This window comes from Dryas octopetala, chromosome 1 (assembly GCF_963921425.1).
Source record: "Dryas octopetala chromosome 1, drDryOcto1.1, whole genome shotgun sequence".
Taxonomy (NCBI): domain Eukaryota; kingdom Viridiplantae; phylum Streptophyta; class Magnoliopsida; order Rosales; family Rosaceae; genus Dryas; species Dryas octopetala.
This window is the reverse complement of record NC_141366.1, coordinates 15,046,618-15,073,442: the sequence shown is the minus strand read 5'-3', so window position 1 is coordinate 15,073,442 and position 26,825 is coordinate 15,046,618. Positions and strand designations below refer to the sequence as shown.

Sequence of the window (26,825 nt, the reverse complement as noted above, 5' to 3'; positions counted from 1 at the left end):
CAAAAATCTAAAATGGGCCAAGCCTAACTGATCCAGTGGCGCCATATTTAATGGGCCGAATAATGTTCAAGAGTACATTGAATTGATGCCGTCCATTCCCTTGCTTGAAAGTTTGAAAAGGTGGGTGTGACCGTGTGGGGTGAAGAGAGAGAAAAGCACAGAAACTGAAATTCCTTGACGACTTGAAGTGGTGGTCGCTAGGATTCAGACTCTCTCTTTCTCTCTCACTCGGATCGATCTCTGCGAAACAAAATGTCGGGCGTCACAAACCAGGAGGAAGACAAGAAGCCCACCGACCAGTCTGCCCATATCAATCTGAAAGTCAAGGGCCAGGTCCCTCCTCTCTCTCTCTCTCTCTCTCACTCTCTCACTCTCTCACTCTCTCTATCTCTCTTTCTCTCTCACTCTCTTACTCTCTCTATCTCTCTTTCTCTCTCTTAGGGTTTAGGTTTAGTTCCTAGAAGTTTCGTGCTCATCTTAATTAGATAATAATATATAAACTTGGGTTTGTTATGCTTTTGATTTTGAATGGTTTGCTCTCTCTTAGGGTTTAGGTTTAGTTCCTAGAAGTTTCGTGCTCATCTTAATTAGATAATAATATATAAACTTGGGTTTGTTATGCTTTTGATTTTGAATGGTTTGATATTGTGTGTTTTATGTTTAGTCTCTTTGATTTTTTGCTATATTATAAGATTTTATGTATTTTAGATAGGCTTTGTCATTGATCGTAATTTTTAGAATTCTTTCAGTGGTTGGAGTTTTGACTTTCATCTTTCTTATGATTTTTTGTTCAAAATATTTACTGGGTCACCGACCCTGTGTTTTTATGATGTTGTGTCTGCTTGGATATCAGTCATTATTTTTCTCAGCAAAAAGCCCTGTTCATTACACCTTAAAATGATTATATTTTTGTAGTATTTTAGATAATTTATTGTTCTATGATGGTGGCTTTGGTTATGCAAGAGGGTTGTTATGTTCTTTGAAGTGCAAGAGAATTACCTTTATATTTTTCCCTTTTTTTTTTTTGCTTTTCAAATGTTTGGAAGTCACAACTTGACCATGAAGTTTGCTGACAATGGGATGTTCTGATGCATTTTGTATGTAATTTATTGCCGATGCTGGAAATAGTTTTTGTTATGTTTTGTAGGATGGGAATGAGGTATTCTTCAGGATCAAGCGTAGTACTCAACTGAAAAAGCTTATGAATGCTTACTGTGATCGCCAGTCAGTGGAGCTTAACTCTATTGCTTTCTTATTTGATGGCCGTCGCCTTCGAGCTGAGCAGACTCCAGATGAGGTTTCTCTCTCACTCTCTCTCTCTCTCCCTCCCTCTCTCTCTCTCTCTCTCTCTCTCTCTCTCTCTCTCTCCATACATATATATATATATATATGTATCCATTTGTTTGAATGCAGATTTTACTGTTGAGTTTTCAAATTCTGACTGAATATTTGTTGTTGCAGTTGGAAATGGAAGATGGGGATGAAATCGATGCAATGCTGCACCAAACTGGAGGTGCTTTTGCCTAGTTAAATAAATTTGGAAGGCTGTTTTCCTACTAAGAGCCAAGTATAAGTAGACTTTGACTCTCTGGGAGATGTCTATAATTTAGTATGTATTGTGCCGCATGTCTTATCTGAACCTTACTGCTAGTTGGTTGTCAATACCTGACAATTGTGTGTATGAAATATGCTTTATATGGTTTCGAAGTATAAGAAGTATGGCTTCTTCTTGACATCTTTTTACATGGCATATTCTTTTTGTTTTTGGCGCCAATCTACTAAGGTCTGGTTGCTCTTCACGTGGCTTATATTTCTTTTGGTTTGTCTTGAATGGTGGTCTATTCGTTGTGCATGCTTGAGAAGGCTTGGGTAACAAATACTTGCTTGTTAATTGACTTGTCAAGATGAAACTGTTCCTTGACTTATTTCTTTTTTGTTGTGTTCTCCTACTTCATTCTCTGTGTTCAAGTTACAAAGATTGAACACATTCTAAGCAATTAAGTTATGACTATAATTACAAGTTCTGTTTGTCACTGTATTATAAGAAAGACAATGTTACAGTATTTTAGTGGTGAATGAATAATAAGAGGATCGATGATTTTGAAATAAAATAGGAAGAAATAGATGTTAGTGTAAGTCAATCATCGCAGGTAAGTAAATGTTATTTCCTGTGTTTAGTGATCAAGGGGATCGTCAGGAACAGGGTTGGAGAGGATAATGTATACATGTAGATCCAAGGGGATGGTCATTGCTGGTGAGAACTGGGAAGGATAGTCATAGCCCTTGCCATATTAGCCAATTTTTGGATGATAAATCTGCATGTTTCTAAGAACATGAATATCATTAAACATGAAAGACATGGTGAATAATCAAGCCTTGTCATGCAGAACTGAAGTGCCATTTGTGTTAATCTTGTCTGGCTGCTGCTTCTAATTTGTCTTACATCTTCGGCACCGTCGCCATAGTCATCCATCTATGTCTTGCCTGCAACACAATTTTAGCCGAGCCCAATGGGAGTTGACCTCTGCAAATTTGATTGGAGCAAGGCAGAGTGGATTCCTGTTAAAAAAAAAAAAGAAAAAAAAAAAAAAAAGAAAGAAAGAGTGGACCATACAAAACATTGTAGAACAAATTGCATCATATATCTTCAACGATATTTCCAAATTTTGGTGAAGATTTAAATTACTCATAGGTATCTATTATGATTTTTCGAAGTATTTCTTTCTTTATTTATTTTTTGTTTGTAAGAAAATGAATTGATGGAAATTATTACCCTCTCAAAAATGTTCATAAATGAGAAAAGAATGTTAATTATTATAATAACTCCTAACATTGTAGGATACCTATGGCTTCAAATTTTAAATGCACTTGTTCATAAACCAGCAATGACTTCAGATACCACTAATCTGCTGGGTTGTCCAATCTCCAGCCATCTGGTCAACTGATTCTTCCTGAGTTGATTTGGATTTTGGAGATAAATCATGCCAGATCATATTCTGTGATTTTGGGTCAAAATATTAATTACAGCAAATCTGATTTCCATGTGGAACACCTTTATGCATATTTAGCCAATTTCAAGCCTATGATGAGTCGGTGACAAGTAAAGGCTAAAGCACCATTTGTTTTTTTTTTTTTCTGTTACTCGAAAATTAGATGATATAGCAAAAATTACTCGAAAATGCTTTTAAAGTAGAGGTTCACTAGCACAAAATGCAAAATCGTGGATAAATGAGTTTGGCATTATGGAACCCATTGACATCATTGTCACCCACTCCAAATCTATTGTGCCTTCTTTTTTGTCAACACAGTCTAAAAATCAAAAAAATCTAGTGTGCCTTGACCATCTTGAATCTTGTAAAAAAAAACAAATGGGGGTTATAGTCAATTTTGCTAACGGCACCAAAAATTCGAGTGCATGCCCAGACGTTTCAACTTTCAAAGTCAGTTATACATAGTGAAGACTCTTCTTTCAAAAAAAAAAAAGACTCTTGAGATTAGCCAATCAAATGGGTACAGGTACACATCCAATTTAAGCTCACGTGATCCTGACCTCATCTGATTACCAACAATATATATAGAGGACCCTGAGAAGGGTGTGTGAGAGAGAAGAAAATTATGGAGGACAAGAAGCAAGGTATTGTCCTCCAACAATGGTGTGCTCTACTACTCTCCATCTCAGCTATATTTCTTCCCTCATGTAGTAGTGAGTCCTTCGACTATGGTGAAGCTCTCTCCAAGAGTCTCCTCTACTTCGAGTCCCAACGTTCGGGCCACCTACCCTACAACCAAAGGGTCACTTGGCGTGGCCATTCTGGCCTCACCGATGGCCTTGAACAAGGAGTACGTCAGTCCAATATTAATTTACCATTGACAATTTGACATAAATATTATTCATCAATCATATAGTTATGATATGTGTTCATTGTGATTTATTTTCAGGTGGACTTGGTGGGAGGGTACTATGACGCTGGTGATAATGTGAAATTTGGTCTGCCAATGGCCTTTACTATTACAATGCTCTCTTGGGGTGCCATTCAATACGGCAAGGAAATGGAGGATGCCGGGGAGTACAATCATGCCCTAGAAGCCATCAAATGGGGGACTGATTATTTCATCAAAGCTCATACTCATCCAAATGTTTTGTGGGCTGAGGTACGTAATAATGTGTCATATTAAGTGAATTCTTGTTTGGCAGTCGAGCAACATAACATGACAAACTGTGAAATTATTTGTGAATTTTAAGGTGGGTGATGGCAACACGGATCACTATTGTTGGCAAAGACCGGAAGACATGACCACGTCTCGTCAAGCCTACAAGGTCGATGAGAACAACCCCGGATCAGATGTTGCCGGCGAGACGTCTGCTGCAATGGCAGCTGCAGCCATTGTGTTTAGGAAAACAAACCCACATTACTCTGCCCTACTTTTACACCATGCAAAACAGGTAACTTAATTAATGTGTGGTTGTTATATATAGAATATACAAAGGTTGGTGTACTGGTTACCAAAATGTAATGGTTTTGGTCAATATGCATTTTAATTTGTCATAAATTTGTTTATTCATTCTAATTAATATAAGGGAATTGGATTTGTTGGCAGTTGTTTGAGTTTGGTGACAAGTATAGAGGCAAGTATGATGAGAGCATTGAGGTGGTAAAAGGGCACTACACATCTGTGAGTGGATATATGGATGAGTTGCTTTGGGCAGCTTTGTGGTTGTACAAGGCCACACAGAATGAGGATTATTTGAAGTATGTTCTCAACAATGCTCAGGCTTTTGGAGGAACCACTTGGGCAATCACAGAGTTTAGTTGGGATGTTAAGTATGCTGGTGTTCAAATCATTGCTTCAATGGTACATAAACTCAATCTTCACTACCTTTGTACTTTTATTTCCTGCTCCATTAAAAAATAAGTATAGATATATTTATAAAATAGATAAGATGCACTTATACCCAATAAATATGGTTGAATTTACTCTAGAAAGATAGAGTTATGCAACGTGGTTAGTAAATATGGTTCATATATCAATGTTTGTATATTTTTGTAATAAGTACTGTTATTTGTACTATCTTAACTTACCATATATTTTACCATTTTTATTAATTCAAAACTAGATAAATGGTACGATGTATAATGAATTGAGCTGATACAACACTTATACCCAATAAATATGGTAGTTGTTTTACTTAATTCCTTAACTCCCACATACGCTTTGCTTTTCAGTTGCTCAGGGAAGAAAAGCACAAGCAACACAAGCACATACTGGAACAGTACCTTTCAAAAGCAGAGCGCTATATCTGTGCTTGCCTTGACAAAAACAATATGTCTAACGTGCAACGCACCCCAGGAGGCTTACTGTACATCCGCCCGTGGAACAACATTCAATACGTTTCCAGTGCAGCATTTCTCCTCACAACATACTCTGAACATCTCCAAGCCACTCATCAGAATTTCACATGCGACAAAGGCCAGGTGGGCCCACAAGAAATCTTGTTTTTTGCCAAATCACAGGTGGATTACATCTTGGGGTCTAATCCAATGGCCATGAGCTACTTGGTTGGGTATGGTCCACACTACCCTCGAAGGCTGCACCACAGAGGATCATCCATTGAATCATACAAGAGGGATAAGGGGTTTATTGGGTGCACTCAGGGGTATGATAACTGGTATGGAAGGAAGGGCCCAAACCCAAACGTGGTTGTTGGGGCCTTGGTTGGTGGGCCGGATAAGGATGATGGGTTTAGGGATGAGAGGGGGAATTACATGCAGACCGAGGCATGTACTTACAATACAGCAGCATTAGTGGGGGTTCTTGCTAAATTCAGTAGATTAGAAGGTGATTATCTCTCTTTTCATCCACCTAACTTAATCGCTTCCAGCTAATATAGGATGTATGTAGGAAGATTTGTCTTTCAATATGGGTCTGATAATTTTGGGACTCAATCAAGTATCAACATATGGGTCTGATAATTTTGGGACTCAATCAAGTATCAACATGAAGACTAACCCAATTAATTATGTGTAAGTGTATAACCCAATATATACAAAGAAAAAAATACAAAGGGGTTTGTTTGAAGGAAGTTTATGTCATAGACGGAGCAGAAGTAATTAGTTGATCAATTTTCCTTTGTGTATTATATATTTATATACGTTTTCTGTTCATAATGGTGCATTTATAACTTATAAGACCATGTCATGATAAATAATCTCATTTTCTAATCATCACATTTGTAATCACATTTTATGTTAAGAGAAACAAATGTTAAGTTATAAGACCGCGTAATATTAATTAAAGGAATCACATTTTCTGAGCTAACAATTCATTTCATCAAATGTGTTGGAATCTGAGAAATGGAAATGATTTGAACCCCAATTCTTGCAAGTATGGGGATTTAGAGCCACCCCCAAAATGATTTGCACACAAGCTAATTAAATCCTCTCACAACAGTAGATGGTGAATTACAAATCACACGACTCAACAACTTCAAATTATTAACAAGAATTATAATATATATCAATCTTCAACAGTTCAACAAAATTAATTGAAGGCATGCAATCATGTTCTTCAATATAATTTACACAATTAATCTGGCTAGCTTATTCCCCTGGCTCTGTCAACCTATATTATATCATCAGATTTTCCTTATTTCTCAGAAAATTAATTAAAGCAAATTAAGGTACAAAATGAAACAACTATGTACATTATACAGTGAGTGAGCTCTCTTATAGTCTTATGTGATCGATATATATTACACAGTTTGAATCACAAATAAGCTCGATCTCACTACTCACTTAATTGGTAGTATATATTAGCTAGTTAATTATTTTGATTAGCTAGTCCTAGTCATCATGAGGCCTCTTGTGGTAGTCAGCACCTGGCTCATGGGCCTTGTACCTGTTCTTGACAGATTCAAGTTTGGAGTGACCCAAAGTGGCCTCCTCTGTGCCATCATATGTCTTTTCAAAGGTCTGACTGGCCACACCTTGCTCGGCCTCCTGCAGCTTCTCCTCAGCAACTCTCTTGAACTCCTCTGCTGTAGAAGGCGCTCTTTCTTCTATAAACTCACGTTCATGCTCTCTCTTTCGACCTTGGCTGCTGCTATGTCTCTCAAACTGAAACTCATATAATTAATTCCTACCCTATTTTCACTAATTAATAAGACCATGTAACTATATATCCATGATTATCAATTAATTAAAGTCACCAAACTAACCTCAATATTGGGCATGTGATTAAGGCATGCTGTTAAGGGCTTCAAAAGTGATGATGAAGCTAGACCTTGATGAGAAGGTGTAGAGGGGAAAAAGCTGGCCTCCCATGTTCAACTTTAGCTACCTTCAAGCTTTGATTTGCTCAGACTCAACAGATTACTGCAATATTGGAGACAGATTAAACAATTAAGGACATGCATTTGAGTGAAGAAGAGCAATATATATTGAAAGATATATGCCGTACACGCGTCTTATATGAGGTCTTGGTTGCGATGCAAACGTGGTCTTGTGTGGATTTGCCATCGCATCCGACACATGTAATGCTTTGCATACATCTTTTTTCTTGGAAGCTGTACTCTTTTTGGTCATATCGATCTTTAAATGGAAGGTGACAAAGGTGTTATGTGAGCTTTGGCGTTACTCGACAAACTATATATTAATTAATTTCTAGCTAGTTAGCTCATCTATAATATAATGTCTAGGCACCATATCCTTCAATCCATTATCCACTTGTCACTAATTCATTGAGAGACAGATTCGAGTACTCGACACTTGATGTATATGAGTAAAAAATCTTTGTCGTTGTTCTATCATTTTTTCATAAAAAATAGTCATGTAATAAGTGTATGATCATTTTTTCAAGACTGTAATCATAACTGATCAACACCTTAGATATTTATTAAAAGATGAAAAATTAAAACAAACAAAAAAAATCCTCCCACCCCTCTTCCTTTTGCCCCCTCTCATTAAGTAGCGAAACATTGTGTTACGATTCCACTTATAATATAATTATTAATATTTATACCATAAATAATAATTCACGAGTATAAAATTTATAATTTATATATATAAATAATTAATATATTGTGTTCATGATTGTACAAATGTTATAATTTAGATAGATTTGTAACACCACATTAATAGGTCACGTAATATTATACCATCACACACAATAATATGTTTCCTTTAATCATTTATCACCCTAAAACAGTTGTAGTTGAAAAAAAAAATTACAAATTCCCAAAATTTTTACCACAAATCACCACTTTAGAGGCTAAAATTTTAGTGAAATAAAAATCACTAAATTGTTTAGTGGTCAAGAATTTGAAAGTTTTTCCATTTGACTAGTAAGTTGGGTATAAGAAGTCAAGGTTTGAAAACTTTCGGCTCATCTTCATTATATCCTGGGATCATTCTTTTTTAATTTGCTTCTTGTTGGTTTTTTGTTCATGACATGAGTTATAAATCCACTTGTACTAGACAAGCTGGCATTTCCCCGTTATTGATATCTTTGAACCGAAAGCTGTGTAAAAGTGATGTGTTGAAGGTACATGGTATAATTAATTTGGCTTTACCATCATATGAGGCCAACGCTAGGAAGCAAGCAAAATGAAGTTACCAGTTGATTTGCTCACGCCATTTGACCCACTCCTCTACTCACTTGGATTTCATAAAGTTAATTAACGCAACCTCCTCCAATCACCAAACTAATAATGACAAAACTCGTTCATATATCACGTCATTCTACTTGTTTCTCCACAAACACCACTCCTCAATCATAAAACCATGCAAGAAAAGCATGATCCCATACTTAATTTGCACAACTAGAAATTAAGTAATTCAATTAACACGATATGTCCCCTAGTAATAATTACCTATATATATCCCAAGGTCCTCCTCCTTGTGCTTGTACTCAATCATCTTAAAAATTAAGATGTTGCCAGCTTCCAAAGTTGAAATTTCCATTTATTCACTTGTACCGTCACTAATAATACTATTTGTGACGGTACAAGGGGATATAGATTCAGGACTACCGCTGCAAAATCTCAATGCCACCACTGCAGCTTCTGCAGGGTCATCCTCATCACTGTGGCTAAAGAAAACAATTCTGAACCCACGGCAACAAGGTTGCCGGTTCCGGCCTTGGATATGTCGCCGGCCGGGAGAGTATCCGGCCAGGTGGCGGTGCTGCAGGAACAGTTGTGTTGATTTGAGCTTGGATGTTAACAACTGTGGGTTGTGTGGGATTAGATGCCCATTTACTTGGCAATGCTGTCGTGGTTTGTGCATTGATACAAATTTCAGCCGTTTTAACTGTGGGAGGTGTGGAAATAGGTGCCCCTTTAGGACCCTCTGCTTGTATGGGATGTGTGGGTATGCTCAGCCCTCGCCTTCATTGCCTCGTCCCCCGTTCCCTTTTCCTCCTAAGCTGCCACAAAGGCCACCGAGCCCGCCCCACGGCCACCAGCCCCCTAGCTAGCTAGGAGTGATGATCATATATCGATCCATTAGCTGCCACCCCCATTATTATTGAAGTAAAGTTCTTAATATATGTGGAATTGTTAAAGTGCTCTTATTTTATGTCAGGTCTCCTGCTTCCCATCATCATTTTGTTCACTCTCTCTCTCTCTCATGGTTCATGCAGTTTCATGCAAGGAATACCAAAACAAAGAGGGAAAGAAAGTAGCGCCAGTGCTTTCATGCTTTTGTAATGATACTGCTATATGAGTATGATCAATATATATGTGCCATGTATGTTTATTTGTTTATGATGTTATCATTGATTAAGCAATCTGTATTTGTTTTTAAGAACTAATTATCAGTTATCACCTTGTTTCCATCTGGGTGATGAATATATGTTCAGCGTCAGGGAGAGAGAGAGAGAGAGAGAGGGAGACAGAGAGACAGAGCAAAACACCCGCCAATGGTAAAATGGCATTTCTGTGAGGAAAAAGGAATAACATCTGCTTCAACAGAACACCCTCGTGTATTCATACATGAAAATGTGATAGTAATACCCACAATAAATAGATTGTAAATCCCCAAGTATACAGGATACACAAGTGCCAGATTTCAGCTCCTGCTAATAAGTAGGTACGTTTGGATCCACTTCACGGGCCCAGCCCTCCAGTCCCCCAACGATGTCTCTGGCTGAGGTGAAACCCATCTTATGAAGATACTGAACAGCCCTTTGAGAATCATTACCCCTTCTACATATTACATATAATCCCCCACCTGAACCTGAATCTGAATCAATACCCTTGTGGTGCTCTTCCTTTTCCTTTAAAGCTGAAGATATTTCAGGCAACCGAGCCTCCAAACTCGGGAGTGGGATGTTTAAGGAATTGGGCAGAGAAACAATCTTGAAGTGGTGTTCCGGACGAACATCGATCAAAACATGTGCTTCCCCATTAACGATTCTCTCCTTGTACTCTTTACTATTTATTCTGGAGTCTGCCTGAAGGAGGTTTAACTTCAAAGGTAACTGCACAAGATTAGAAAGCCAGATTGGTATGAGAAAAGCAGATACCATTCCTCCTTGTAAAGTTTAAACAAAAAAAAAAACCAAAAGGAAAGACAAAAATTGTCCAACAAAGAAAATATATACCGGAAACAGTGGAGACTGAGTGAAGTTTTCATAATCAAATTCCTGAAATTGTTGCTTAGAGAATGGTGCATTTTCACCACAAACTGCACATTGCAATGATCTTCCTCGAATCTTAACCTACAATGCAAAACAATAACAGATTGAGGTCACTTAAAGGAGGAAGAAAGTGTGAAACTTGATAATCTCTATCCAAAGCCAGAGCAGCTTCAATAATTCTTATTCTAAGACTAATGCATCCATACTATCAAAGCAAACTTCAGTCTGATAATCACAGCTGGAAGAAACATCAGGTACTGGATTTCAATGGTGTCAAGATGAAACATACAATTCGGATCCGTCCTGACAATGCATCAAATAAAAGCATCCGTCCTGAGAGTGGTTCACCAACTGCACTTGCAATCTTAATAGCTTCTAGGGCTTGGAGACAGCCGATGACACCCGGAACTGAAAATAATTAAGTAGATTGTAAGAAACAGGGAGTGGTTCTCAAGCAAGGAATAAAGAAATTAGTGAGATACATTTAAAATCAAACAAGAAATGAATGGCAATGACACTCCAAAGTACAAAAAATTTCCTCAACTATGATCCTCAAACTTATATGTTCATCTCCTTGTCACTTTGTACTGCATCTTACTGGGATTATTAATAATACTTCTGCAATTTACATTCCACAAGTTTTGAATGAAAACAACTTATTGACTTACCTACTCCTAGAACACCACTGTCAGAACATCTTTGACATGCAGATGTAGGTGGCGGAGTTGGAAATAGGCATCGATAGCATGGACCACCATTGTAATTGTAAACTGTGAGCTATACAATAGATTTGGAGTAAGTACATAGAATCTCTGTAACATAATGAAATGCTGAAAATTACAATTTATACTACAACTCATATACATAAAATCATATGTCCCAAGCTAGGATAGAGTATAAAAATTTCTACACATTATACCTGCCCTTCCAATCCCACCGCAGCACCAGATACAAGAGGCTGCAAGAATAAACATAAAACCAATTAGTACTTACTCCTGTCCAAAGAGGTAATAAGAAAATGTAAATACAGAGAGCGTTTGCAAGATCATCACAGGGAGCCAATTTACCTTCCCTAACACCACACAGCAATCACTAATCAAGTAACGGCTAGGAGCATTGTCCGTTGCATCCACTATTATATCATATCTTGGATACGTTAAAGGTCAAGGATGACAAAATGTTTCAGCAACGTTGAACCAAAACAAATATAAGATTATAGAACTATATTTCCAAATCACGGTAAGGAAAAAAAAGGGGGTTATGATATAAATGCAAAATTTCAAGGATACTTGCTTAAGATTTCCAAAGCATTGGATGTGCGTAATGGTTCTTGATATTCCACAACCTGAATGGTGGAGTTAATCCTGGGAAACAAATCCATGTTAGAAAGAAGAAAAATAATTAAAATTAAAACAGTAAATTCTGAAAGATAATTTGCAGCAAAGGTCAGTTGACGTTTGCAATGCAACTCTAATATAAGTCTTGTTTTGAACAGAGACAAATAACCCCAAAAGAGTAACAACATACGAGTGACAAGCAGCTGCAGCAGATTTCACTTTTGGCTGACCAATAAACCCTTCAGTATGGATAATCTGAAATTTCATGAAAGTTAATCCAAAGTGAACAAATATCCATCTACACACACACGCCCACACGTGTAAATGTGCACACACAACAGAATACTATAAAAACCATAAAATGTCTGCATTACAAGAGTAGTTTAACCAAGTTTTACCAATCAGCATTGCTAGCTCATATACCATTCAATACATCACAACAATAATATGTAGAATAAAAGTAGCTTTCCAACTTGTACCTGCCTGTGCATATTATTGAGCTCAACCACATCATGATCAACAATCCCCAAGCGGCCTAAAGATACAATCCCATAAGAGTATTGAATTCCCAAAAACCAGAAGGGTTCAATTTCAATTTCAATTTCAATAGTATCATTATTATGAATACATATTCGTATAGCGGGCATTATTAGAATCCCAATGAGGTGGGAATCTTACCAACACCACAAGCTGCAAGATATAGCAGTGCGGGCGAACCCAACCCTCCGGCTCCGACCACCAAAATCGACGACTTTAAGAGCTTCGACTGCCCTAAAACCAATTAGTATATTAAACTTCAATTAGAAATGACCTAATCTCAGCAATTGTTAAAAATAAAAATAAAGATCATTTTAATTTACAAACATATAAATATGTTTCAGGCTTTCAGCAAATAATATGAATTACAAAGCTCAATAATAATTGCTTGCATTCCAATGCCTCAAATTATATCTACATTAAAGAAAATTAGTTCCTTTTTCAGTAAAGATTAAAAAGAAATTACACCTCGATTACTAATTGAAGTAAGCTCTCGTGGATCATTCTAGACCCCAATTATATATAAAGGTTAAAACTTCATAACATACACATGCATATGTACATAATACACTATATATACATATATATTAATATATATATATATGTAGTATGAACAAGACCTTGGACTCCGAAAGAAGGGAGCAAGAGGTGGCGACTGTAGCGGTAAATCATCTGAGGCGACAAATCGTGGCCGAAGCCGGAATCAACGGACGAGATTGGAGGAGGACAAGAGACATTGGCGCCAGCTTCCTTGGGGTGCTGAAGGTTAATCTCTCGGAGCTGAGCTTCGAGGGCTGAGATTCGGCTCTCTATTTCGCTCTTGCTGGCCTTCAAAGCTTCGAGCTGACAAAGAATCGCACTGACTTCTCCACCGTCGTTGTCCATGGACTTGCAGAGAGTGATAAGTAAGCTGAGCTCAAAGTTCAGAGGAGAAACCCTAACAGAAAGACAATCGCAAGCGCGCGAGGATCTGGGGTTTTGTCGATGTTTCAGAAATGAGGGGTATTTTCGTCATTTCCTTATCAGGCCAAACATTATAAAGCCTTCAGCTCTCTTCTCTCTCTCTCTTAGTTTTCATTCGCAAACCAAAAATTTCTATGGCTTTTCTTCACATGACCGAAGCTTAATGCTTATAGAGGATTGAACTTGTTTTGTATGCAATTAGAAATTATGCAAATGCAACACAGAGTTAAATCGGTGAGCTTCTCTTCTTAATTTCCAGTCTTAATTTGGTTTCAAGTGGATTTGCGTTGATGCTTAGAAGTGCATGTTGAAAAGTTAAGTGTGGTTGTGAAATGTTACGTTGATTTGGTTTTATGAGGGATGCATGTAACTTCCTTAATTTCCAAATAAAGAAATTTGAAAATTTTCTGCTAAATAGGCCGGCTGTGTTTAGCAATCATTTCTGGTGTATTCTATGGAGCTATAGCAGCTTGCCTATTAGGTGTTTGTGAAAATTCCCTCTAGAGTTAGATTTGGTTGTGCAAATCTGGATGTGGAGTATTTTGGTATGTATGTATAGTGTTATATTGACTATTGGGATCGGTGGGGAGCTGAATATACCTCTTTCCCGATTGTTAGATCAAACAAGGAAGTTCAAGTTATTAAGGGTCAAGTTTTGGACGACTCTAGACATTACCTTCGCTTTGAGGTAGGGAAATCTCAAACCTAGAATCTGGTTGTTTTTTGGTTTTACAAATTATATCTTGATTATATTCTCTACTTAAAAATGATTTTTGGTTCTATATTCATGTTGTGTTTTGCTTCAAAAGGATGGTGGAGAAAAACTTAGCTATCACGGGTGTATACACTCATTTACATGAAAGTTTTACTCATGGATGGTTAGGATGAAATCAAAACTGAAATTTCTGTTGGAATGTGTGATGACTGTTAGACTGGGTTGTTTGCTGATTTAGTTGATCTACTTCACATGGTCATTTGTGAAATTTTATTATGATTAACTAGGCTCTTTAAAAAAAAAAAAAAAACTTGGCTCTTCCCTTTACAAAAAAAAAAAAACTTGACTCTACAAGTATTTTTCTTTTTGAAACTGAGTTTTCTCAGAAACTTGTTGAAATGAATTTCTTCTGATTTTTCCAAGTTAAACAGTGCTGTTAGAGGAAACTTGCATTTCTCCAGCAGAACAGTGAGTTTGTGACCTGGAATTAGTGTGTTTATTTTCGGAAAGGCTAGTAGTATTTGTGGTGGAATACAATGCCTCGATGCAAAGATGAGCCTCCTGCTGTTCGGGTTTACACAGTCTGCGACGAATCAAGGTCTCTCTCTATTGGTGCTTGTTTTCTGTTTTCATTGTTTATTGTTTTATTTATAATTTTAAGTATTTATTTTGTGGCAGGTATTTGATTGTGAGGGACGTTCCGGCTTTGGGATGCGGCGATGAGCTGTTAAAACTTTTCACATCCTATGGAGAAGTAGAAGAGTACTTTACTTTGTTTTCTTTTTTAAGATTTTATTTTTATTAAGAAAATTCTTATTCTTAAATTATTGTATTTATGGTCGTTTGCCATATTCAGGTGTAAACCAATGGATGCAGAAGATTGTGAAGCATTCACTGATGTTTATTGGATAAAGTTCCATCTGGTCAGCAATGCCAGGTGATTATATCATATGTTTAACTTGTTAATTAAAAATTAAAAACGGAGTTAAGTACCAACCAGACCATTTTGGTTTTTACATTTTAGGTTTGCAAAGAGGAAATTGGATGAGTATGTTTTCCTCGGGAATCGACTTAAGGTTTCATATGCTCCTGAATTTGAGACCCTTGCCGATGCAAAGGACAAGCTGGAAGGCAGGACAAGAGAAGTTCTAGCAAGATTGAACCGTAAGTTCTTTATGTATGGTGACCAAATTGGTTCAAACTTAGTGTATTACGTCTGAGACACATGACTTATTTATTTATTTATGATATCAGCTGGAAGATCAAAAGGGCCTACAGTTAAGAAGTCGAGTGCTTTGACTGAGGCTTCTTTGTGTGCAATCCCTTCTCAAACTGACTGCACTCCCCAGCATGTAAACTCTAGCCAAAGGTACTAAGCAGTTCCAATTTTCCAACTGCTATTCTTCTCAACAAAACCCATTTGAAGCTTAGTATTACGGATTGCCTTTCCTTTCTGTTTAGGGACTCTGGAGAATCACAACTTCCTTCACACCTTAGTAATCCTCCCATTACAAGGGTAACGTCAGATAAGGTTTGTTATTATTCTCAAACATTGATTCTTACTCTTATGCTATCTATATAACCCACTTCAATGAGTGGGATTGCCTTATGGCACAATTGTAGCTGACAGGTTTTTAGTGACAATAAGATAACCTGTGATTTTTTATGGGTAGTTTGCAAATAGGGCCAAACCTGGAGTGGTTTGGTTGGGATGAAGGTTAACTTAGGGCCAAACCATGGGTTTAGTAGGGTTTTTCGTATTGATATTAAGGCTGTGTTTTGGATGGTATATGGTCCACATTAATAAACAAGTTCAAAGTTCAAAACACTTAATAATTTTGCTGAAGGTGCTTGTTAATTGCCTAGGACTGACATGATCCTCTTGTAATTCGTTTGAAGGAGTATTTTGCTTCCCAATCGATGAATCATACTGTCCAGACGGTGAGGGAGAAGCTCAATAAGGTGATAACCTCAGTAGCATGTGTTTATTTCTCTAAGCTCCTGAATAGTGTTAGATGGTATGTAATGGATTTTATTTTCCCTGTTAGATTCAATCAAGTAGTGAGCATCTCCAAGATGGACATGCATCTAAGAAGACACGGGTGGACAATAGAAGGAGAATCTAATGAATTTCCAGAGATGGAGCGACCGAGTTGGTCTCCCATTGTTTTCTTTTCGGTTCTATGGGGGCTGAAGGCTGTAATTGAATTTTTGCAGACACTGACTTAGATGAGTACGGGGTTAATGGACCATGTAAACTATAGTGTAGTATCTTTAATAGATAGTGTTGTAAGGTAAAAATAATCTTCAGCTGGCGCTGCCATGAATTAAAAATTCATTCTTAGAGACAAGTACTCTGTACTCCAACTATAGAGTATTCTACAAAAAGCAAATTTGACCCTGGACAAAGATTTGAGTTCCAATGTACCAACATCCAAAGTTGTAGGGATGACTAAAATCAAAGAATCTCAATTAATCTAATTGGAACAGAGAATGTAGACATAAAGGCTAGCAAAGGCTAAGAGAGCTTATCATTTCCAAACAAGTGATTAACATGAAAACATGATCAAAATGGAAAGTTTTCTCAGAGTTCAACAGAACATAGAACAGTAAAACACGAGTGCTTAGTACACTTTTAACAAGTTCATGTTTATTTCAAAACAAAGGGTATCTAAGAATCCAAACCCTTTTAAATCCGAATCCTAATCCACATCCAAGTAACAATCAAGGTTCATCTTTCGGAGCAGTTCCCTTTTCATAACGTTGCCTGAACTTGGCAATCTGCCCAAGGTTCTCAGCCATTTGGCGCTTCGCCTTCAAGTGGTAGACTTTACCAACATGGTGTATTTTGGTCATCATAACGTGCATCAATCTGCCACTCTGCGTCACATACGATATCCATTGCATCTGAGGGTGCAACCCTTTCTTCATCTCCTGCTAACCCACAATTTCAAAGCATCACTAAGCATCAACAGTAACACATATAACTTGAAAAACTCTCAGCATTTAGCAGAGTAATAGCCATCACTTGAGCTAAGCATTTCATCAAATACTTTGTATTCATTTTCTTGAGAGCCGAAAACACTACAAGCAAGTGAATACAACTTTAAGTCCTAAGTTTTTATTGCTTTGGTTCCCTTTGAATATATATAAAATACAATTAGATTAATAAAAACCCAGATATAATGGCCACTTGTTTTCATGCATTTTTTCTCAGCAACCATACAGAGTTTGTAAAGCCTAGTTGAGTAAGATGTGGTTAGTTACTGTTCCTTCGATATTCATACATGCGCGGATGGCCAAGTGAATATGTTAATTAAGGGTTCGAACAGATACATAAAACGAAAAGAATGAGCAATTCAAGGGCGTGTAGAATGTAGAGTGGAAGAGTAACACTTACAGCGATTGAAGCTAAAAGGCGGTGAGCTTCCAAAGAAGAGAGATACAGAAGAGAAGGCTTGGAGCTTCCTACTATTAAGTATTGAGTATCATCACTATTGGACCAAAATGAAACAATTAGCCCTCGTGTATTTTGGGTTTGGGCCGGCCATCAACAACGCAGTGACTTCTTTTTCTTTTTCAACCTACGATTTTTTTTTTAATTTCTTTACCCATATTCGAATTTATTTTTTCAGCCCAATCCCCAAATTTTTCAGATCTAAGATTCCCCATACCTATTCCCGCCGGGAATGAGATCCTCATACTTGCCCCCCGATCCCCAATTCCCGCCCCATTATTTAAATAATTACAAAAATTTTAGTTTAAAGGCACATAAGGTCTTCTACAACGGTGATCTCCAAATACCCAATATCTAATACCCAAATCAATTTTGGGTATTAAAAAGTATAAAAATATAGATTTTGTTGTTGAGTCTTAAATATGGAGATATTAATATTTAACTCATTTATTTGTTGGTGGGCCAGCTATTTAATTTGGTGATGGGTCAGCTATTTAATTTGGTGATGGGTCAGCCATTTAATAGCTTTTATTTGTTGGTGGGCCAGCCATTTAATTTGGTTTTAGGTATAGTCTATACCCAAAACTGGAGATAGCTTTTGGGTCTCAAAAAATTATAAAGATCACATTCCGGCCCATTGTGGTTGGATTATACCCATTTTATACCTAAAAAATGGATTTGGAGATCAGATTCAGGCTGCATTGTGAAAGGCCTAATATAGTTAAAACTTAAAATAACAAATTTATATTTGACCAAAAAAAAAAGTCCAAAACTAGTTCATAAATCCAAAATATTCCAAATCTCAAATCCATGACATAAATCCATAAATTCAGAATAATAATATAAAAAATAAAATATATATTTAATTCGGTTTGGGGTTGGAGATTGCAATACCATCTCCTCCCCCCCCCCCCCCCCCACCCCGATTGGGTACTTTAAAAAAAATTCCCGAATCCATTCCATACCTGAATTTAAACCCTATACACGCCCCATTTAGGTAGGATATCTGTGAATATCCGAATCCACAATTTTTTTGTTTTTTTGTTGCCATCTTTAGATTTATTCATTATTACACCATGTTATTTGAGTAGAAATTCTCAAGGCAATTAAGTTATAATTATTACTAAAACCTTCATTTGACAAGTTTTATATACTATGTGATGGATAATTCTCTAATAAGGATCCCCTAATTTTAAGAAAAGTAAGGACGTTATTGTGGGACCGCTCCGACAACGTATTTTAACCATCCAAATCGTCTATTTTTAGATTTAACATTAAAGATCATCTATGCAAAGATTTAACAAAATCTAAAATTATTTAGTTATCTACTTCAACATAGAAATGATTATAATGATAATCAAATTGATTAATGTTTTGCAAGATGATTCTTAAATTATTATCTAAAAAATGAATGATTTTGATCTTCTATTCCCAAAAACGATTTCAAACAGATTGCCCTCACCTTCCTTAAAATAAGGGCATTCTCATAAGAGGACTCACTATGTAATAGTATCTTCTTTATTGATTTTTTTTTTTTTTTTTTGGAAACACTTTGTATTGAATTAAAATGCCAAAAGTTATCATTGTAGAATTATAGGCCATCTAAGGTTAAAAAATTGGTGAATCATTTGCATGCATAAAAATTTACTATAAATACAGCATGATTGCATGATAGGGTGCAGTAATGCATGTTAGCAACGCACTGGGGAAAAAAATACATCGGAAACAACAAAAAAAGTTAAAACATAAGCCAGATCAAAACATCACCGTATACATAAAGCATAAGATTTATTCATCCACAACAAAGTATTTTACACAGGACCCATAAGGCACCCTAAACAAATAGATCAAAGTCGTTATGCAGAACACGCAATCTGCAACCATAAAGCTGACTATGCAAAACCAGTTTTGCTTATTTAGGTATTGGCTAGCATCCAATAAGGTACAGACATAAACCGAAATGGCAAACTGCAATACTAGATTCACATTACAGAAACACCACTAATCTGCCCATTACTGCCGAACAACGCATTCTTGTGTTCCCGACACCATAGCAGGGCGGGAGCTTTTGTTCACGGCACTAACTTCTTCATGAGAATGAGGCTTGGCATCCGGATCCTGAAGTAAATTTGCATTCCCATTTTCACCACAAGCAATCGCTTCAAAAATCAGAGCAGTCACTTCTTGGAACCTCTCTTCAGAAAGGGAGACCTCTGCCAGCAGCTTCCAAGCGTTTTCATCAGATGCCTCTTCATAGTCTGTTTTCCTCTTTAACACCATATGCCCACTAATTTCCCACACAGCTGGATTCACCTGAGTATCCAGAAGCTCTGCTCTCACTTCCCCAAGAGCTTGTTTCTCAGCATAACACTGCATTTGATAAGACAATATGGATGCAGGTAAGTGAAACAGCCTGAGAATAATAATAAAGATAATATGTCTCATGGAAAATTTGAGTTCCCTTAACTATATACCTGTGGCAGGAGAAAGATCCGCTTTCCGCAGTCAGAGATAAGGACATTGTAAGGTATGTTGTTCTCTTGAAGACAAATGCAGGCATCAGAGACGCTGTTTGACAAATCTTGCAGAGTATTTCCACCCTCGAAAACAAGACCTCTGACAGGATAGTTCAGAAGCTCAGAGATCTTCACCCCAGCATCCAAAGTGGTCATTTTCTTGGTAGGAGCCTTCTCAATGGGAAAGGGTACAGCCAAGTAGTAAGCCTGTACAAGAAGAAAAATCATCAAACAAGCTATTAATTGTTGACTGATAACTATAAATAGTAGTGAACCATATCAGAAACTGAATCTAATTTTTAAGGCCAGCTTGTGAGAAAGGCATGCAGCTAGAAACCTGGAAGTGAAGGTGATTGATGGTAGCAAATGCACCCAAGCTGTTGTAACCCAATCGAAAGTAAGGATTCCCTGCTTCTGCCGCCATATGAAGTGCAAGTAAGAAGCTTTCACGGTCAATCCGCTGTGGCAGGCACTCAAAGATACGAGGAATCAACAGCACATGCCCATATTCAATTGGACTAACCTGTAGAATGGTGGATGGTAAATGATAAATAACTTTTTTATCAAATAACTTGTTAAGAACAAACAATGACAAGAACAAAGAGCATACATTGATGGCAACAACGCTTGTAGAGTTCTCAACATCAATGGGTGCACTAGGGAGAAACTGGACTTCACCATCTTCGCTTGCTTCAAACTGGAAGAGAATCTCCTCTTGCCCAACTTTAGTGAAGTTAAACTTGTTGCCATCAAAGGGCTGGAGGACCTTATCAACTCGGAACTCAGTTGGCCTCTTCTTAAGGTGGCGGCCCTCATTCAGCTGGGCAATAAAACCATACTGCCCCGGAATCACCTACACCAAATTATCAAAGAAATTGGTATCCATATTCAGATAGTATATATACATTGTTGCGCAGCTTGAATTCCAATCTACAAACAGCAAAATTGAGAAAAATAGTACCTTGGTTTCACAGGCAGTGACATCATAGCGGAAAAGCCCTCTCTGCATGCGATCCTCCCACTACAATGAAGCAGTAAAGAATTTTATTTCACAATAATTGTTAAATACAATATGGGATAAACAAACAAAGCTGGTGATTCTTTCTCCATCTCACCTCCCCAAGAAGGAGTGAGTCAAGGAAAGGAACGGGAGGCTCTCTTTTCTCATATCCGGGCAACTTGTCGTCACCAACAATCTTGTTTAGCTTCTTGAAAGCATACAAAGGAAGTTTTGCCCCTACACAAACCCAAATCAGTAGACAACCCAGTCAGAACTAGAGCCCATACCAACCTAAAAGCACTATCTAAACTTAAAGCCACTTTCTTAAGAGGTGACAAAAGAATGTTTGCTCCTATTCCAACCCCAAATAAATGGACAAATCCCCAGGTAAGAATAATGCCAGAACCAATCAAAAAGCACAAAATCAATATATGAAGCATTTTCTTTACAGAATATATATATGAGCTTTGCAAACATAAACCCAGGTACAAAATACAGCACAAAAACTTACAACAACAAAAAAACTCAAATTCGAAGCAGAGTTTGTTTCAACAAATACCTGGAATGCAACACTGCTTAAGACAATTGCGACCACAACCCCCTACGCGGCGAGCACCCTCTTCCGCCTCATCCTTCTGGTAATTCGAAACAACAGTGGGAACCCTCTTGATCCTCAACATCTTAGCCGAATATCTTTTTTGTGTTCCTTTTTTTTTTTTTTTCTTTTTTTTTATCAAACACCACCAAACTCAAAACCCCCCAACGACGATAGGATGATAAACTTGCGCTTTACAGAAAAAAATATCTTCCAACAACCTCTAAAAACTAAACAGAAAACTAAAAAAGAAGCTAAAAAAAGCAGAGGGAAGCGGAAGATGAGGCACCACCGCCGGCAAGGAAGAGGAGGTCGGAGGGGCTGCCGCCTTCGGAAGGCAAAGCGCCACGCCCGCCGTGCGGCGAAGGGTTGCTCTCAATTACACAACCCTTCCGTCGGACAGAACGGACATGAATGAGTGGCCGAGAAACTCTGTGTATAGCCGTGATGTCTACAACTCGTCGAACCTGGGTTCTACCCCAAAAAAGAAACTACTACAGAATATCAGCAGCAACAACCCTTCAGCTATCTCTGCAACAACACCAGAAACACACAGCAACAAGCACCAAGATCCACGCTTTTGGGTGTAATCTGAGAAACCCAGATGGGGATTTGGGCAAGTGGGCGTGTTTTGTGGTTGAGGGGGTGTGAGGAGGAGATTGGGGGATGGAGGTTATATAGAGAGATGAGAGGGTGGAGAGTTGGGTTGTGGCTGAGGTTGTGCCGTGGGGTGTGTTGTGGTTTTCGTGGCCTTGGTTTGGTTTTTGGTGTGTTATTGAATTAGACGACAATAATTGAGAAATTGAGAGATTGAGGTTTAGAGAGACCCACTGAGGTTGATGGAAATTAGGATTTTTCGCGTCTGCCTGGAACGCTCAAATTGGTTGCCGGAGAGAGGGACCACTCGTGCGTACGGACCAGAAGCGAAAAATACCCTCCTTTATTAAAACACACCGCCTCCCAAGTCCCAACAAATTGGAAAATGAAAATTAAAAGGTTTTGGATGTGTTTCATTTTTATACTTTCATCCTTATATGATTAGAGTACCGATTTAAAATCTATATCTCAAATAATGTGAATATTTTATTAATTTATACATAGTTCATCTTAAGAATTATTTATTTTATAATAAAAAAAATTTTGACATGTATAATGACACATCATTTAAAATTCAAATTTAGAATATAATTTTTCATAAATTTAAAATCTATAGCATTATTGATACTAGTCTATCACACGTGTCAATTAGCTCTTTTTATTGTGCATATGTTGAATTTATTGTCTACAATATCTCTCCAAATTGACCAATACTCTAGGAGCTTTGATAAAGTCATTGTGTATTTCCTATTATTTCTTGTAAAAAAAAATTAATAGCTTAATTAGTGTAACTGTGTAAATTCAGTTTCAGTTCTAAAAAATTCAATTTCACTTATAACTATGTTTTGTATATAAATATAGTGTTTTGATTGAAATTGTTTTATTGTTCAGTTTCAGTTAAGATTTGAAGATTTGAGGATTTGATGATTTGAAGTTATGAAGATTTTGGTTCAGTTTTAGTTGTAATTAAAAAAAATGCCCAAAGCTCTATAACTTTGTAACTTTTTTTTTTGTTTATGTAAAATTGTTTCAGTGTTTGATTTTAGTTTTTGAGAAATATTTAGTTTTAACAAAAAATTCAGTTTCAGCAAAATTCAGTTTCAGTAAAATTCAGTTACAGTGACGTCAACGGGTCAGCAAGCTAATTTAGAAATATAAGTTATAGGGGGTTTTGTAAGAATTTCTAAATGGGTGGAGGTTTAGAGAAAGTTTTTAAGTGGTTAAAGTGATGTGCGTTCAAAATTCAGTTACAGTGATATGCGCTCAAAATTCAGTTACAGTGACGTCAGCAAGCGCGTCAACGCGTGCTTTAGAGCACGTGCGTGCGTCAGAAGGGTAGAAAAGATATTATAAATTTTAGGGGGTTTTGAGAGAGTTTCTAAATAAGTAGGAATTTAGAAAAAAAATTTAAGATGATTAAGGGGCTTAAAATTACGGACTATTAATTTATACTACATACGAATCTTTTTTGGATCTCATTTAGTATATTGATCAAATACGAAACCAAAACTTAGCTGGGTATAGGGTGTTTTGGGAGAGGTTGATTTAGGGTGGGGGTTATGAGAGAACCTAACTTTAAATAGGGGGTTAGTAATAGTTTACATATAAATTAATAACTCCATCAATATCTTAATGTGTTGGTAGAGATTATGGTGTAAGTGATGCAGCTACTACACTATCTTTTTCATGATAACAGCAAACGTCCACCTAAGGAAATTTCCCAACCGCATAGACAAAAAATGTCTGACTAGTCTCACCATCCCAACCGTTGAAGTGGCACGCCCACGAAAATTCCTACTCTGCCACCAGAAACTTCCCCAACACCAACTTCTTTTTCATGCGCAATAAAACCAACTTTTATTCGCGATGTCTCAAGTGTGAAATTATAAATCTAACAATTCCTACTTTGGGACCCACCTACCCAATCACTAAGCAGTCTAAGTATGAATCATTTTTTAGTCCCTTCAAACAAACACGTGATTTGTAACCCCGCCTTTTTTGGTGGTTTTCGGGGCAGCGCCTTTATCATAGAAAATTGGAACCCCGAACCAATATGAAAATGGAAGGCCTGTGGGGTCCACAAAGCAAAGAATGCAAGTAGACAAGCCAAAGTGCGCGATTCCGAATCTAAGGAGGAATCATTCTACTATCTACATGACTACATAGACTACATTTTGATTGTGGCTGAGATGGACCTGTGATTTTATATCTACCGTTCGATGTAAAGGGTACCCTTTCAAGTAGTTAGGGACCTAACTATCTCATCTTCTTTGTACATTTTTTTCCCTTTTTCTTTTGGGAGGGGTGGTCTTTGAATGAATTAATCAACTACTTGGCCACCCTAGCTTGTTTGAAAATTTTGAATTGATTGGCCTATTATTTGGGGTGGGCAAGGTTAAAATTGGTTCAGTTTAAGATTTTAATAGGTGTGTTCTCGGTTAAAATTGGAAACTAATATAATCAGTCTGGATTTCTCTCAAACCAAACCAATTTATTTATTAGTTAATTGAAGTGGTTTGAGAAGAGAGAATATAAAAAAGGAAGAACAAGATGATGAAGACATGAAGATGAAGAAGAAAAATAAGATGGAGAGAAGTTTTGAAAAGAGAAAGGAGATTGAGGCACCAACTAAAGGGTGGTTGAGATTAAGAAGGCATGAAAATGGAAGGAGCATAATGAAATGATATGCAATGAGTATAATAATATTAGAGTGCTGCTATTTACACACCCCCAATTACTTAATTAGTGAATTTACCCTAAAGTCCTAATGTGAAAAGACCCTAAAGGACAACTCATTTACACACCCCATCTCTCTTCTCTTTTATGTTCTCTCCTCCATCTCTAGCTTCTCTCTCCCTTTCTGGCTTCTCTCTCCTCTCTCTGGCTTTTCTCTCCAGCAACAACCCCGGCTCTCCCAGCCCAGCCCCGCGCCTATCCATGTGGCTTCACCCCCTCCATCCATGTGGCTTCACCCCTCGTCCTCTGTTCTCAAACCCAAATCTTTCTTTCTTAAAACTTAAGCGAAGCCCATTGCCATTTCTCAGCACACAAAACACACACACTTTCTGTTTAGTTTCCTTTTTCTCGAGAAAATAAAATCCACCTGGAAATTACTGAACGGATAAATAAAAGAATACAAAAACCAAATTTTATAGAGAAGAGAAAGTGAGGAGCCCTGATCGAATCGAGGTTGACGCTTGTCACTGCCACCGACTCAGACTTTCTCTGTCTCTTTATTCTTCTTCTTCTTCTCCATCTTATCTCCTCCACCGTCTCTGAAACGCCGTTCAAATCTGGTACTTCTCTTGCCCTCTCTCTCTCTCTCTCTCTCTCTCTCTCTCTCTTTTCTCTGTCTTTGTTGTGCCCTGTTCTTGCTAGATGCTGAGAAATAGTTTTCTAGTTTGGTGCAACCTGATTAGGGATTTATAGCAGATTATTAAAGAAATTCAATTCATGTGACAACCTCGGCCCTCCCAACCCAGCCCCGCCCCGCGCCCAGCCTAACCCAGCCCTACGCCGACCCTCCCTTCTTCTCTCCAATGCCGAACGGCCTGTGACAGGGACTGTGGCGGTGTCGACGTTGTGGTTGGGTGTCGGATCTCGTCTGCGTTTACGGCTGGTCTTAGCGGGGTAGCTGGGTTAATAAGCCAGAGAGAGAAAAAAAGGGACGAGAGAGAAGGACAGAGAAAGAGGTGGGGTTGGGGGTGCTGCGTGCAGTGGTGCGAGGTGGCTGGGGTGGGAGGTGGGGTCGGGGGTGGGGTGTGTTTGCTGGTTTTGGGTGGGAGGTGTGTATTGTTTGTATGTTAGGTGGGGTGTGTAAAGTTTAATGGGTGGGGTGGGTGTGCAATAAAAAATCTGGTGAGATGACTAATCTTGAGGTATTTTGGTAATGAGAGAAGTGTGTTAAAGAGAAATTTTAAATTTTTTTAAAAAGTAAAGGGTGTGTAGGAGAAAATGGTGTGCAAATACCAGCACTCTAATATTATAGTAATCTTATTCGATTTTTAGTTTAATTTGGTTTACGCAGTTGAGAAATAGTTTAAACTACTCATCAAACCATAACTAATGGCTTGGTTAAGTTTATGAATTGATAAATTGTTTTTGAGTGCTTAAATTGAACTAAATTAGTTTGAATGGTTTGCTTTGGTCAATTTTATCGGTTAAAAAAAAATGATCTAACTTAGTCTTTGTGGTTTGGATATTCTTCTTTTCAATTAGATTTCTCTAGTTTCATTTAATATATCAAGTTTATGCAGAAAAGCTTCATATTTTTTTCTTGTTAGATTTTGTTTATTTATTTAAGAAAAGTGCATTATCAAAGAAGAAGCAATTGTGTTTTCCTTTGTTCGTTCATATAGAAATATCATATTCTTTAAAAAAGAAAAAAAAAAAAAAAAAGAAAGAGAGACAAAAATGAGTGAAGTTATATTAAAGCATACTAAAAAGGTTTAGCCTTTAGCAGCAAAAAGT

At 37.4% G+C, this 26,825-nt stretch overlaps 7 protein-coding genes across 12 annotated transcripts; 3 read left to right on the top strand and 4 right to left on the bottom strand.

Annotated features, from left to right (window-relative positions):
• The first annotated feature begins 173 nt into the window (after positions 1-173).
• Positions 174-1,735, top strand: LOC147298354 (small ubiquitin-related modifier 1). The gene is made up of 3 exons (XM_086240828.1): positions 174-333; positions 1,148-1,297; positions 1,462-1,735. The coding sequence occupies exons 1-3, from the start codon at positions 253-255 to the stop codon at positions 1,525-1,527; spliced, it is 297 nt and encodes a 98-aa protein (XP_086096954.1). The 5' UTR covers positions 174-252; the 3' UTR covers positions 1,528-1,735.
• Positions 1,736-3,615: 1,880 nt separating this feature from the next.
• On the top strand, positions 3,616-5,953 carry LOC147298353 (endoglucanase 11-like). The gene is made up of 5 exons (XM_086239280.1): positions 3,616-3,840; positions 3,940-4,152; positions 4,244-4,444; positions 4,600-4,854; positions 5,226-5,953. Exons 1-5 carry the CDS (start codon positions 3,616-3,618, stop codon positions 5,883-5,885), a joined length of 1,554 nt encoding a protein of 517 aa, XP_086095406.1. The 3' UTR covers positions 5,886-5,953.
• An 889-nt stretch (positions 5,954-6,842) lies between these two features.
• On the bottom strand, positions 6,843-7,322 carry LOC147298352 (uncharacterized). Its single transcript, XM_086250021.1, is given in 3 exon segments — positions 6,843-7,109; positions 7,217-7,279; positions 7,281-7,322. Coding segments are annotated over 3 exon segments (372 nt in total).
• A 2,579-nt stretch (positions 7,323-9,901) lies between these two features.
• CNX5 (co-factor for nitrate, reductase and xanthine dehydrogenase 5) lies at positions 9,902-13,409 on the bottom strand. The gene is made up of 11 exons (XM_086233201.1): positions 13,133-13,409; positions 12,654-12,746; positions 12,455-12,510; positions 12,166-12,230; positions 11,928-12,002; positions 11,706-11,784; positions 11,558-11,596; positions 11,307-11,415; positions 10,928-11,046; positions 10,603-10,719; positions 9,902-10,479 (listed from the first exon to the last, which is right to left on the bottom strand). The coding sequence occupies exons 1-11, from the start codon at positions 13,395-13,397 to the stop codon at positions 10,078-10,080; spliced, it is 1,419 nt and encodes a 472-aa protein (XP_086089327.1). The 5' UTR covers positions 13,398-13,409; the 3' UTR covers positions 9,902-10,077.
• Positions 13,395-16,588, top strand: LOC147298350 (RNA-binding (RRM/RBD/RNP motifs) family protein). 5 transcript variants are annotated; one of them, XM_086233245.1, is made up of 10 exons: positions 13,614-13,709; positions 14,094-14,163; positions 14,622-14,788; positions 14,869-14,952; positions 15,047-15,127; positions 15,215-15,354; positions 15,445-15,559; positions 15,652-15,721; positions 16,090-16,152; positions 16,239-16,588. In XM_086233245.1, exons 3-10 carry the CDS (start codon positions 14,727-14,729, stop codon positions 16,314-16,316), a joined length of 693 nt encoding a protein of 230 aa, XP_086089371.1. In that variant the 5' UTR covers positions 13,614-13,709; positions 14,094-14,163; positions 14,622-14,726; the 3' UTR covers positions 16,317-16,588. The 5 variants fall into 5 exon arrangements, with proteins under 5 accessions (XP_086089379.1, XP_086089352.1, XP_086089357.1 ...); XM_086233237.1 differs by having other exon boundaries at positions 14,614-14,788; XM_086233253.1 differs by lacking the exons at positions 13,614-13,709; positions 14,094-14,163 and adding an exon at positions 13,395-13,514 and having other exon boundaries at positions 14,614-14,788.
• A 98-nt stretch (positions 16,589-16,686) lies between these two features.
• Positions 16,687-17,752, bottom strand: LOC147298349 (Ribosomal protein L31). Of its 2 annotated transcripts, none has more exons than XM_086229669.1 (2): positions 17,591-17,752; positions 16,687-17,124 (listed from the first exon to the last, which is right to left on the bottom strand). In XM_086229669.1, exon 2 carries the CDS (start codon positions 17,119-17,121, stop codon positions 16,915-16,917), a length of 207 nt encoding a protein of 68 aa, XP_086085795.1. In that variant the 5' UTR covers positions 17,122-17,124; positions 17,591-17,752; the 3' UTR covers positions 16,687-16,914. The 2 variants fall into 2 exon arrangements, with proteins under 2 accessions (XP_086085795.1, XP_086085796.1); XM_086229670.1 differs by having other exon boundaries at positions 16,687-17,127; positions 17,591-17,744.
• A 1,666-nt stretch (positions 17,753-19,418) lies between these two features.
• VTC5 (GDP-L-galactose phosphorylase VITAMIN C DEFECTIVE 5 (VTC5)) lies at positions 19,419-22,458 on the bottom strand. Its single transcript, XM_086233213.1, has 7 exons — positions 21,723-22,458; positions 21,279-21,400; positions 21,125-21,184; positions 20,774-21,016; positions 20,501-20,686; positions 20,122-20,370; positions 19,419-20,017 (listed from the first exon to the last, which is right to left on the bottom strand). Exons 1-7 carry the CDS (start codon positions 21,841-21,843, stop codon positions 19,661-19,663), a joined length of 1,338 nt encoding a protein of 445 aa, XP_086089339.1. The 5' UTR covers positions 21,844-22,458; the 3' UTR covers positions 19,419-19,660.
• Between the last annotated feature and the right edge of the window lie 4,367 nt (positions 22,459-26,825).